The sequence below is a fragment of the Lutjanus erythropterus genome, chromosome 8 (genome assembly GCF_056507025.1).
Source record: "Lutjanus erythropterus isolate fLutEry1 chromosome 8, fLutEry1.hap2, whole genome shotgun sequence".
Lineage (NCBI taxonomy): Eukaryota > Metazoa > Chordata > Actinopteri > Lutjaniformes > Lutjanidae > Lutjanus > Lutjanus erythropterus.
The window spans coordinates 28,875,407-28,889,453 of record NC_139324.1 but is presented as its reverse complement, the minus strand read 5'-3'; the positions used below and the strand labels follow the sequence as shown (position 1 = coordinate 28,889,453).

Here is a 14,047-nt window from a genome sequence, read left to right as displayed (position 1 = left end):
GAGGCTAGCTGTTCATTCTGAAGGTGCAGGATGAAAAGATGGCACAGCTGCTTGTACCACCAGGTCCAGACAGCTTCCGCCCTTTTAGTCGTGAGTCCCTCAAAGCCATTGAGAAACGGATCGCCGAGGAGAACACCAAGAAGCCAAAAGGAGAGAAGAGAAAACGCAATGATGAGAACAATCTCAAGCCCAGCAGTGACCTGGAGGCGGGCAAATCGCTCCCTCTTCTGTATGGGGACGTTCCTAAAGGCATGGTGTCGAAACCGCTGGAGGACCTGGATCCGTACTACAGCAATCAAAAAGTAGGTTTTCTTGAATTGACACTTGAGCCTAAAGTCTGAAATATGAAGCTACTGTTTAAAGGGTCAAGAATCAACATCAAATGACTTGGACTTGAAGAGTCAAATCACAAATTTGGTAACTTTAGACTCGACAAAAGCAAAAATGACTTGCAGCACAACTTGGACTTTAAGTGACTCATGGCATCACTTGGACTTGAGCCTTCTGACTTTAAAATACTTGATACCTTTCTCCAAACTAAAAGGGTTGTTTTGTTTGCATACAGAAACTATTCAATGGGCAACAAGAAATGAACTGCAGTATGCACAACATGTGGGTCAGAAATTACAGACAAAGATGCAACAATTTTGTTTAAAATTTGAAGTTGTACAAAGAACAGAAGTTGATGCTCTGTTGTTACAGGCCAGAAATGTAAATATGTATATATATATATATATGTATATATACATATACACATATATATTTTCATTAGAGTATAATACCCAAAAATAAGCTGCATCCTCTTTACCTTAGAATAAGCTGTTTATATCTACAGAGGGCGCAGGTCCTCTTCCGCAGAGGCTGCCATGTTGCATTGCCATGTTTCTACAGTAGCCCAGAACGGACAGAAGGGGAGGGTGAGAAGATGTGTTTGCAATAAGCAAGCACACTGCTAGATACCACTAAATCCTACACACTGGTCTTTAAAAATGGCATAACATTTGGTGAAGAGTGCATAATGACTTGTTTTGGACTCAAAATACAAAGTTTAGGACTTGGGACTTGCCTGTTTTGACTTGGGACTTGCATACAAAAACCTGAGACTTACTTGTGACTTGCAAAACAATAACTTGGTCCTATCTGTGCTAGGTCTTATTTGTGGTTTGATATTCTTTAAGAAGGTGGATGAGGATTCTCTCATCTAGCACTGCATGCAGCTGTTATCTTGGCAGTGTTGTCATCCAGCCATTAAATCATAGATGACAAGAAGACAAGACCAGGGGAAGAGATTTATATGAGGTTCATCAGCAATTTACAAAATGTGATTAGTGATTTGCACACTGAAATGTGTGCTGTAAATCGTATGGGCTAAAGTAGTCTACTTTGCTGGGTTGCACAAACAAGGATTATTTTTAAAACCTAATTAAAATTTATGTTTTAGCAAACTTTTAAATTAGCTTAAAAATAAGAAAGATTGAATTTAAACTTGTTAAACATTAGTTTAGTTTTTCAAAACCTAAATTACATTTAATTCTGTCGCACCAAAACTTTAAAGTTTAAAATGTGATCGAAGTAGCTTTTACCTTACAAATGGCTGCCTTTTTGAGATGGATTGAGAAGAATAATCAAGATCCTTCAAAATAGTTAAGGGAAAGCTCAGAGATGGACAGACACTGAGTTTTATAATGTGCCTCTTTTTTCTTTCATTCCAGTTGATAATCTGGTGGACTTAGTTTGTCTTGAAGGGTCATGAGTACGCTAACTAGGCTAGATAACTTTTTAGCTAGCCAGCAAACAGTGTAACTTTTCGTTAACTTTTTAGCTAGCTAGTTAACAATATAACTTTTATTTTATTTTTTTAGGTAGCTAGCAAACAATGTAAAGCTTTGTTAACTTTTTAAGCTGGCTAACAAACACCATAACTTAAGAAAAAAACATTTTAGCTAGCTGGCAAACAATATGTTTTTTTTAACCATTTAAACTAGCTAGCAAAGAATGTTATGTTTTGATAACCTTTTAGCTAGTTAGCAAACAATACAATGTTTCCCCTCTTCTTTTATACTTGCTCTATCCTATCAACACTCAAATAATTAATTGGTTTATTTGGGTAGACAAGCATCTTCATATTGATTACACTCTATTCAATTTTGTTTTGCTGAACTCTGATTAGAGCTAATTAAAAATAATATTGGTTAGTGCAACCAATCATTTACTATGTTTAAACAATGAGATACTGCACGTCAGTCAAGTAGAAATAATAGTATTTTATACGTATCTCTGTTTTTTTCTGTCAGACTTTCATAGTATTAAACAAAGGAAATTTCATCTTCCGCTTCAACGCCGCTCCTGCCTTGTACCTCCTGAGCCCCTTCAATCCTCTCAGAAGAATATCAATTTGGATTTTGGTACACTCATATCCTTTCATCAAGACATCAGTCTGATAAGCATTAATCATATTTATGTATCTATCCATGAAAGTTGACTTGTTTACATTGCTGTCTTGCGTGAGATATGATGAATTAAAAACAAACAAGATGTCAGTTACCCAATAAAATAAGTGGCTTCCTTGACAACTGCCTGCAAATTGTTCAGTGTGGTGATCATGTGCACTATCATCGCCAACTGTGTATTTATGACATTTAGTCGACCTCCTGACTGGGCAAAGTATATAGAGTAAGTTTCCCATGATTTGCACATTGAATCACATGCTCAGTCACAAATATATTACGTAGTAAAAATGCAGTTTAGTTTAACATCTTTATTTTGTCTCCAACAGGTACACATTTACTGCAGTCTATACGTTTGAATCCCTTGTTAAAATTTTAGCTCGAGGGTTCTGCATAGGGAAGTTCACATTTCTGAGAGACCCCTGGAACTGGCTGGATTTCAGTGTCATTGTCATGGCGTAAGTACTTGCCAAACGTTCAGTCAATTAGAAAAATGTCTGAACAGGTGTGACATCTTTTCCCCAAAGCTTCCTCAGCAGACAGCCTGTGTTGAATGTGCATAAGCAAACAAAAAGCAAATTTTAGGTTTTGCTGGTTTCACTGTTGGTAACAAAAGCAACACAATGTGTCACTATGTGTAATAGTATATTTAAAACTTTATTATTATTTATCATTTATTTTAGAGCCTATTTTGGGGGGGTCTTAATGTTTAAGTCTGGTGTTTTATATTATATATTATAGTGTATATTCTGTTTTTATATTATATGGTGATTCGATAACAATCACAATACAGGGTTTATAATTCAGTATATTACAATATCCTGTAATACTGTAAGCAATGTGATGTAGTACTAAGTTTTACTTTTTTATGCAGTCACATCTTAACAGATAAGTCTGGTGTTATTTTATATTATGTAAAAAATACAGTGGAAACTACTTATAGTGACCAGGATCAAAATGTTTGGGACAGAATCATTCGTCAACAAACACTGTTTAAATAATAAATATTTTGTGATAATGAAAAATAAAGAAAAACAGTTTGGTTTTAATTATCACCTAATTAGAGAGATTGTTTTGGTCCAGACAGACCTGATGAGACATTTCCACTATAGTTGAATTAAAAAAAAACAGAAGCGTTTTAAAACAGCTGGACATTTTATTTTCTAGCAAACATTTTTTTTGTTTCCCCATTAGGCTTTATTTTTAGCTGTCAAGTAACAAGAGCAAGAATCTTGTAACACGATACAAATTGCAATACAGGGATTATGACTCAGTATATCAATATTTTCTTACACCCCTAGGATTAATTTACATTTGGAAGTGAATATGGGATTGATTCAAAATAAACTTATGAACTAATGAAGGAACATGTCACCCAGTGCAACAGTGTGACTTATTTATGTGTTTTTGACAGAGATGGGAAGTAACAAAGCAACAAACATAGATTTTCCACATATCTGACTTTACTTGTGTATGTCTTTTTCTTACAACTTTTTACTTTTACTCCCTAAATTTTAACACAAATATCTGTACTTTCTACTCCTTGCGTTTTCAAAACAGACTCATTACTTTGGTTTTAATGCAATGCGAAGACAACATAAGAAGATGTAACAAGACATAAAGAACATAAGAAGACGTAATAATACGGGAATGACAAAAGGAAAGGAAGATAGGTAACAACACTGCCCTCTATTGGTCGGGGGTTGAAAGACGGCATGAAATGAACCACTGCTGCGAGTTTTTGCTTGTATCACAATATCATGATACAGTCTTTTGAGAATTGACACAGCATTACAAAATATAATATTGCAATACTCAATGTTTTTCAATATTTTCTTACACCCCTGTATAATAATGAGACAAAAACAACTAGAAGACATAACAAGATGAAAATTATGTAAAAGGTATGACAAGACAAATATGACATAACAATACCAAAACAATGTAACGAGATTAAAACAACATAATAATACATAACAAGACGAAAATGATGCAACAAGACCTAAAAATTATAGAAAAGATGTAACAAGATGAAATCAAGATAAAAGATGTAACAGGATGTAACAAGACAAAAACGTTCGGAGAGGGAGAGTCAACCAGAACAGATGAGTTTCACTTTACTTTGCTACTTTGCTACATTTATACTTTTACACAAGTACCTGTACTTTTACTTGAGTACAGAATGGGTGTGCTTCTATCACCTCTGGTTTTTGAGCTCTGTGTTACAAATGAATAAGCTGTATCCATACCACTGTTAGTTTTACTCTTTTTATGGGATTTGTTGACAAAAACAAAACCAATGTTGAATATCACCAGACTTATCCTTTAAGTTTGTGTCACATGGGCCCTGGTGCACATCTTCTTGCTCATCACAATATCCTCATCATCATTTTACCTTCAGTGTGCATGCTCCTGTTTATACTGTCTGACTGCTTCAGCTGATGTACTAAAATGTAACCCTGTAGTTAATCTGTTTATTCTTGGCTTCGGTCTGTTACATGTATTGTTGTCTCAGTCAATATCTCAAAGTAATTCTAAGTTTCCCTGCAGGTATGTAACAGAGTTTGTAAACCTAGGCAATTTTTCAGCTCTTCGCACATTCAGAGTGCTGAGAGCTTTTAAAGCTATTTCAGTCATTCCAGGTAAGCGGTGGGAGCAAGTGCATGTTAGTTAGCCTCTTGCACGATTTCCTCCTGCTGCACCTCAGCGTCCCCCCTCTCCAGTTATCTCCCCTCTTGCAACTGTCCTGACGTGAACGCAGGATGTGCTCCCTGAACCCACCTGTCCACCTCCCTGTCACAGATACGTCACAGAGTTGCTTCAGCGATCTGAACATCCACAATCCTAAAAGCAGTCCTGGTGAGGGCTAGTTCAGATGGGTGTGTCTTCGGGTCTTTAATGGATCGGTTCATTGGTCCAGCTGTTTGACTCTCACGCACAGTGTAGCCAGTTAAATCGGGAGGATTTAGTAGATTCATAGTTCATAGTTACTCTGTGAGATCTGTGCCATTTGCTTATGTCTTTTGAACAATCTGCTTCCTTGACTGCCGTCTGCTCCTCTTTGCGTGTGCTCCATTATTATTGCATGTGCATCATCACTGACATGCATGACCCTCAGTCCCTGTGTTGCTTTCTTCTGTCTGATTACCATGTTGAGTTTTGACTGACATAATTGACCCTTCCTAAGCCCCGCCCTTTTCACTTTATGCTCCAATGACAGTTGAGTCAACTTTCTGCTTTCCTGTTTCCTGTACTTAAATGTGCTGTTTGTAGGGCTCATATTTGCTGAAAAAGACAACAAAACTTTTGAAGAGAGTTAAAAGATGTTGCTCTTACTTCTGTAAGAGTGACATATTCACATCATAAGCTTGCTAATGTTAGCAACGATCCGGTTAACTAGCAAGCTAATCTACACCAATCATTAGCCAGTTAGTTGCCTAGCATTTTGTTAACATTTATTTATGGCAAAAATGGCAACTCCACCAGTGTAAGATAGCAATGTCACTTGTGCCACCGGCGCACCTGCTTTGAACTAGGCGCATATGTCGCTTTTCCAGGAAAAGGAGAAAATTGACTGAGGTACCAAGTTTGGTCAACTGTTATTGGAACACAGACCAAAAAGGGGCGGGACTTAAAAAAAAAAGGTCAATTGTGAAAGAGATTTGTCTCATGGCTTAAATGATAGTGAGAACGAATGTGGTACTTTAACCCTTTAAAGGTCTTGGGATGTATAACTGCATATTTGGAGGAAATTTTATGTGGTCAAGGCTGTATGACGGCAAGATAAAGCTGTAAAAATAATCTAAATACAGCAGACAGATTTTTAAAGATTTTTTTTTATGGCTAAAATTTTGCTGCTGACCCTGTTCACAGCAGTACATTACCACTTTCTGTTTCCTGTAGGTAATACACTTACTGTTGATTAAGTACCTCATACAACCCAACATCAAATTAAAGACTGCAAATTTGAAAATGAAAAAAATCTAGGGTGAGGAGCTTACCAGACCCACTCCTCATCTCTACCTGAAGCTAGAGGCTTGATGCTACATTAGCTGCAAATAACATAACACACCTGAATCTCCAACAGAAGTGCAAGGTAGTTGAGTTGTTTTGTGAATAATGTACATGCCAGGTTTTAACAAGGACGAAGAATGTGTGTAATAAAAAAGATGCTATCTCTGGTGCTGCTACTTCGATTTAGATTTTTTATCGAAAGAGAGAGCACAGTTTTAAATAGGTGGAGTACTCTTCTACAGGCAGAGCTCACTGGCTTCACTTTATACTGTTTGCACATGTCTGCTGTTAATGTTGTCAATGTGTTGTAATTGACTAATTAAGAGTAACGAGTGATACTGTATCTGGCAGGCCTGAAAACCATCGTGGGTGCGTTGTTCCAGTCTGTAAAGAAGCTTGCAGACGTGATGATTCTCACCGTCTTCTGCTTGAGCGTCTTTGCTCTGATAGGATTACAACTGTTTATGGGACATTTAAGGCACAAATGTGTACGGTCAGCAGGAAATGAGACCAACCTAACAGACCCTAAAAACTGGACTGCGTATGTGCTCAATAAGGGTGAGTATTTAATTACATAAATTATTAAAGATATTAATTATATACAGGAACAACTGGATGTTTTTTGATTTGGAGTGGTTATACTCTTAAGTCTGTTGTAATTAATGTTTATATTTTTCCAATGTACTCTGAGTTACCAGTTTATTAGGTACACCTCTACAATCTAATACAATCAAATACAACAACCCTGTAATATATGCATATCCCATCAATGCAAGGTCTCCTGTCAGAGATACAATATATCAACTAAAATTCAAAGAGGTCCAGTTAGAGAAAATTTCCTAAAGCAAAGTGATATATACTGAAGTAGTGTAGTAGTTGTGATGTCTGTAGTATCAATGTCTACATCAGGGGTGTCAAACTCATTTTAGTTCAGGGGCCACATACAGCTGAATTTGATCTCAAGTGGGCCCGACCAGTAAAATTAAAGCATAATGTATCGATTATTCTCCCCAGAGGACTGGTTCACCAACATGCCACCTTTTTCTCCTCTTATGAGTTTGCAGGTCTGTATTTAGTAATAAAAAAATAATGATAAGAATAAAATTTAAGTATAACAACAGCAATAAAAATGTTGATTTTTCAAAAAAGGAAACAATAACGTGCAAAATTTTTAAATTGTAATTAAGTAAAAACACTAATACCACAATGTAAAAATACCTAAGTAAAGAATCTGAAGAATCTTTTGCGGGTCTAGGGTTCCCTTCTAGACAGGACCCTCTCTGTCTCTCTGTCAAACTAATGACAGCAGGCTGTCTGTAAACAGAGCACAACAAGACTCACAGACAGGTGATTTCACTAGAAATGTCAGTATACTCTTGTACTGTGTTGCATCAGTTTCTAAAGGTGCATGTTCCAGTCGAATTCAGCGTCTATCTTGGGCTTGTTTGCAACCACTGCTGACAGCCACAGTCCTCACAGATAGCAAAACTGTGTTTTTCTTTCTGTCCCTTTCAGAAAATCATTACTACCTTAAGGGCAAACGAGATCCATTGCTTTGTGGAAATGGCAGTGAAGCTGGGTAAGTTTAATCCCCAATCCCCAACTACCAGCAGCCGTACAGTTTGAATAAGTGGCATAACAATTCCTTCTGGGCTTCACAGACTCTCTCTTTTTCTTTTTTTTTTTTGCAGGCAGTGTCCAGAGGGGTACGACTGCATCAAGATAGGGAAGAACCCAGACTATGATTACACCAGCTTTGACAGCTTTGGTTGGGCCTTCCTCTCACTGTTTAGACTGATGACACAGGATTACTGGGAAAACCTTTACCAGCAGGTAGGCAGCAGAATTAGAAAGACAGGAGGAACTTCTCCAAGCATATAAGTTAGGAATAATGTACACTGAGTGATTATTGAAAAACCAAAAGATTTACCAAGAAATCAATAATTTGACACAAAATAGTCATTTTAAAATGATTTTGGTGATTTAAAAATGATTTTATTGCTCCTCCAGTCTATGATCAGATCTGTTTCTGCAGCAACGGTCTGTTCTTCATAACAACGGTCTGTTGTATGTAGCAGCGGTCTGCAGTACAGAAATAACAGACCTTATAATGCTGTAACTGAAAAGTTAGAATCAACTGGTTAACAAAGCCTTATACTGTGCATGCATGTAGGTAGGTACAATCTTCAGTAAATACTTTTTTGTGAAGTTGCAAACTTTTCAGCACAGAGGATCCCAGCACACAGCACATCTAAGAACAGGAAACAGGGAATTAAGTAAATTGAGTGGGGTACCGAGTTTACTCAACTGGAGCACAGAGTGAAAAGGGGAAGGACTGAGGAAGAGTCAATTGAATAAGCGAGCAGCGGGATGTACTCAACCGTTAATTTAGTCCAGATGCTCCTGTGTCGCTGTGTTTTTTATTAAGCTAATTCAAGTAACATAAGTGCCATTATGGGTCTTCCTCTGTCCTGTGGTTGCTAGGTAACTCTAAACGTATTTGGTGGCAGGTTGATGAAATGTTTGTCCTCATGTGTGGTGGAGGATTTGCTGCTTCTCTGAATACATATAAACCGACAGCACTTGTTGTGTTAAGGACGGTCTCTGCCAAGACAAGACAAAGCTTACTCACATTACAATGTTGGCATTAAAATTGTTCAAACAAACCTCTAAATGAAGGGCAGGTGCATCTTGGTCGAAAGGGACAAAGGTGACTCAGGCAAACTCAACTTGAACGGCACTAAAAGCAAATAAGTGTCCGCTGAATAGACCACAACACACTGTAAATCAAAGAATAACACGACAAAGCTCCCATGAGCAAATCTTTGTAGCACTGTGTGTCATTGTGTCATATTACCTGTTTGGGACCATTAACAAGCTCTTTTATGTCAGTGTCTGTTGTTCATGATAGGGAGCAGCGAAAGATGTTCTTTTTATTACAACCATATCCAAAGCCGAAATTGACAAGCCTTGAATAAATGAAAGTAATCGCTAAAGGTATCTGATATTTCTTATAGAAGAAAATCACAGTGGCCGCATAATAACCACAGCAGCAGCCAGAAAAGTCAACTGTATGCACTCAAATCTCTGCCCTGATTCAATAATCTCCCTAGTTGCTTTCACAGTCAACGCTGTACTGGATAAATGATGCATTAGACTGACCTGAGGTGACACTAGCATGGCGTATGAATCTGCAACATGATAGTTTTTTACTCTTTAGAATATCTATCATTTTATTATGCTAACATGGCTGCCCTTGGCCAAGGATTTTCCTAGTCAATTAGCAGTCGTTATTTGACTGCACATATTCATAAGAGGTTGTGCTTTCTTTAGCCATTGTTGAGAGACAAGCCAACAACAACAGTTAAGGTACATATGAAGTATTGAATAAAAGTATAAAATAAGTGTAAGTATACCAGCGCTATGTTTTGTGTGTTTTTTTCCTTCCAGACATTGCGGGCTTCAGGGAAACCCTACATGATCTTTTTTGTGCTGGTGATATTCCTTGGTTCCTTCTACCTGATCAACCTGATCTTGGCGGTAGTAGCTATGGCCTACGAGGAGCAGAGCCAGGCTACCATAAAGGAAGCTCAGGAGAAGGAGGAGGAGTATCAGGCCATGCTGGAGCAGCTGAAACGGCAGCAGGAGGACGCTCAGGTGCGTTAAAGCTGTAACTCCATGTCAGACCATTGCTCAGCACATTAATTCCTAACAAAAACAGATTCCAACTGAATAGCACAATGTTAAGCCTTTTGTTTTCTGCAGTTATTTATTTTTTTTACCATAGCCCACACCTGTGAATATATATATATATATATTTTTTTTTACTTTTCTGAAGGATACCCAACCTGGTGCAGGTCTCTGCAATACGTTTCTTAAGTAAGAGTTGTAATAACACACTTATTCAAAAGAGTTTGTATTGAAGATTAAACTTGAGTAGCAGTATTTTTGGCAAAATGCATCAAAAGCGCAAGAGAAAAACACTCCAATGGGGGTTATACCATCATTATGGTTGCAGCTTCCCTTGAGGACACTGAGGTTATGTCTTCTGTATGTTCTCTGGTAATTTGGGGGGATTTAAAGCAACCTGGGAGGAGCTGACATACTACAATTCAAAACTTACACAGGATGTTTTTTTTTATAGATTGATTTCAGTATTCCAGACTGAATTTATTTAAATTTGACCAGTTGTAGGTGTATGAGTAAATAAATAAATGATTGAGAATTTCCCCAACAGAATTTCAGGCTTTGAAATATATTTTGACTTTAATGTTGGGGAATAAAGTTACGCAAAACATTGAAAACAAAAACTTTTAAACTTAATAGCTCGCATACTAGGAAATCCAAGCAATTAAAAATATTTACAGATGGAATGGGGATCCTGGACTGTAAGCTGCAGCCCTGACTATTATCTTACTGTAATACCATTACTGTTGCATTAACATGCAAGCAATATTTTCCAGTTCTGGCTGGTGGAGGTGGGGCTAATTTACAGGGAGTGGCATTTTCGTGCTTTCTTCCAAATAAGCTGCTACCCAACCAATTGTAGTTTTCTTTCCGACTGAAAAAGTGAACCACTTTTGCCACTTCCATAATTTTAGAGTTTCTAATTAATGAGTACGATTCCAAAAGACATGTCTGTGCAATTAAAAGACAGACAACAGAAAATCTTGAAACTGAATCGAAACCCCTCCATGCATTTGACTGTCAGATACAGTGCCAGAAAAATGAATATGAGAATGGCAAAGAAATTTCCAGCTGTTGACCTCTTTTATTTCTTTCCTCTTGTAGGCAGCAGCATCTGCAGCTGCTGCAGAGAGCGGGGAGGCTGGTGCGAAAGTCGGCGGCACCGAGAGCTCCTCTGACACCTCCAAGCTCAGCTCCAAAAGCGCCAAAGAGAGACGCAACAGGCGGAGAAAAAGAAAGGAGGAGGAGGGCAAAGGGGGTGATGATAAGTTCCCTAAATCCGAGTCACAGGACAGTATAAAGAAAGCTCGCTGCCGCTTCTCTATGAATGCAAACCTGCTCAACTACGACATGAAATGCTCATCGGCACATCAGGTTCAGTACGATCTGTCAGTATGATTTGACTATGAAAACTGATATTCTGCTAATTGTGTATCTTGAAGTGTTACCCTGCTTTCAACTTATTATGTCCCCTAAAGTACCTCTTTTATGAGGTGCATTATTTTTACTCATGTATATTTTCATAACAGTAACTGAGCCTTCTGAAGACCCGCCCCTTTTTGCTCTGTGGTCCAGTAGAGAGGCGAAGTCTAGCCCCTTCTGTTGGACCAACATGGGACCTTACTTTGGAAAAAATATGAATGGTAGTCATAATTTTTTGATCCCATTTGAATTGCGTCACACTTTTGTCAGTTTAAAAGATCATTTTACAAGTCAAAAGAGTCACTGTTTGCAGTACGCAGTTAAAAAGACTACACACCCAGAGGTTGCATTCTCCTTCCAAATGCTAAAGTTAGCTACTGAAGCTACAATGCCTACGTTTTTTCGTATTGGATGAAAAAAAACTAAAATAAACTATGACAAATTGCGACTTTCTTGACCTGTACATTTTTTTAATTTAGATATATATAAAATTTGTGGCACAATTAAACAAAAAAAAAAAAAATCAGGAACAAAAAAATTATTTGCCTTTTTCCATAGACTACCGTTCATATTTTTTCCAAACTAATGTCCCATGGGGTACACCGGAAGGGGAGGGACTATGTGTCTCTACTGCAGTTGAGCACGCCTGGTAGCTGGCGGTACCTCGGTCAACTTTTCCCTTTCCTGTTTCCTGTATTTAGATGTGCTGTGTTGAAAAGAAAACCACAGTTTGAAGATGATTGACATAGTTAATGATGGACATAGTGTGCAAAACAAACTCCATTGTCTAAGAAGTATTGTCTTAATTAAATGGCAGATAGCTCTGTTGAACTTTTGTCAATTAGAAGACAGAGTGAGAGACAGGAGAAGTGAATTTTTTGATAATGTGATGATTGAGCTTTTATCACAGCTGTTTGAATAGTTATGAGCAATATTATTGTCCAAGTATCTGATTTGAGAATATTCTGTATGCATTTACAAATTTTGTGATTCATTTCATGTCATTTTAAGCTTCTTCTTCTTTAAGTTTCTTTCCATCATCTATCACAATGACATTTTTTTCTTTTCATTGTCATTATCATCATCGTCTTCTTCTTCTGTCTTCATTGACTTCTTATATTCGTGTCACTGTTAGTCATCAAGATGCATTTTTATTTTGCAGTTTCCCTTCTTGCAGTGCTTATCATTTTTATGACCAACATCATCATCACACCCACCATCATCATCTTTATCTTTTCTTCATCATAACCACGATCATCATCCTCAGTCATCACAAAATTGCTTTTGTTTAATTTTGCAGTTTCCTTGCAATTATCATAAACATCTTCATGACCATCATCATCATCATCATCATCATCATCACCATCATCATCATCATCATCATCATGACCATTATCATTATCATTATCATTATCATTATCATCATCTTTATCTTTTTCTTCTTCATCATAACCATGAGCATCATCCTTACCATTCTGAGTCATCACCTACACTTTTTTTTAATTTTGCAGTTTCCTTGCAATTTCACCATCATCATGACCATCATCATCATCATCATCCCCATCATCATCATCTTTATCTTTTTCTTCTTCATCATCACCATCATCACAGTCCTCACCAGCAGCTTTTTCTTTTTATTTTGGCAATGTCTTGCAATTCTCACCAACATCATCATGATCATGATCATCATCGTCATCAATTTTTTTTCTTCGCATCGCCACTTTTTCATTTAATTTGTAGACACGACGATTGTTGTCATCATCGTTCTTTCCTCTTTACGATCGGCATGTATCCACTGAAGAGTGTCTTTCTTTCCCAGTCCTTTCTGAGTTTTCGTGGACCACTCTTCTCACCTAGAAGGAACAGCAAGACCAGCCTTTTCAGTTTCCGAAGCCACGGGCAGGACGTGGGCTCAGAAAATGAGTTTGCCGATGATGAGAACAGCATTTTTGAGGACACCCTGAGTCGGAGGGGCTCTTTGTTTATTCCCAGGAGTTATGATCGACGTAGCCGCAGTATGAGCCAGTGCAGCTTCTTGTCGCATCTCCGTCCTCCACCCAACGGCATCAAGCACGGCCCTGTAGACTGTAATGGGGTTGTGTCTCTGGTGGGTCGGAATTCCCTCCCATCATCACCTGTGGGGCTCCTTCTGCCTAAAGTGATGGTAGATATGGCCTCCACCGGAGATAATGTAAGAAAGGGTTGTCTAGCCCAGGTGGCCCTATTTTACTGCTTACAGCCAACAGCCCAGCTCTGTCCTTCCATTTTGGATGTAATTTTTCCTTTTTCTGTCTGGGTCACACTATGTGTTGTACTGTTTACCTTATTTGAAGTTAAAAGGCTATACCAGCATTAACTACACATACTTTTTTCATTGATAATTTTTTTTCCAAAGCATGTTTTTTTTTTTTTTTTTTTAAGAATAATTTATATGTTTAAGGGCAGCCACTGGATTATATTAATTTCAGGTGGCAAAA

The 14,047-nt window shown here is 37.7% G+C and overlaps 1 protein-coding gene across 1 annotated transcript in view; it reads left to right on the top strand.

Moving 5' to 3' along the window:
• Positions 1–14,047, top strand: part of scn1laa (sodium channel, voltage-gated, type I-like, alpha) — a 33,442-nt gene continuing 19,395 nt past the window's right edge. Inside the window, exons 1-11 of the mRNA XM_084725204.1 lie at positions 1–302; positions 2,295–2,413; positions 2,584–2,673; positions 2,777–2,905; positions 4,998–5,089; positions 6,813–7,019; positions 7,977–8,040; positions 8,153–8,294; positions 9,912–10,118; positions 11,253–11,522; positions 13,390–13,761. Coding sequence (XP_084581330.1) covers positions 39–302; positions 2,295–2,413; positions 2,584–2,673; positions 2,777–2,905; positions 4,998–5,089; positions 6,813–7,019; positions 7,977–8,040; positions 8,153–8,294; positions 9,912–10,118; positions 11,253–11,522; positions 13,390–13,761 — 1,956 coding nt within the window. The 5' untranslated portion in view covers positions 1–38. The remainder of the gene's footprint in view (positions 303–2,294; positions 2,414–2,583; positions 2,674–2,776; positions 2,906–4,997; positions 5,090–6,812; positions 7,020–7,976; positions 8,041–8,152; positions 8,295–9,911; positions 10,119–11,252; positions 11,523–13,389; positions 13,762–14,047) is intronic.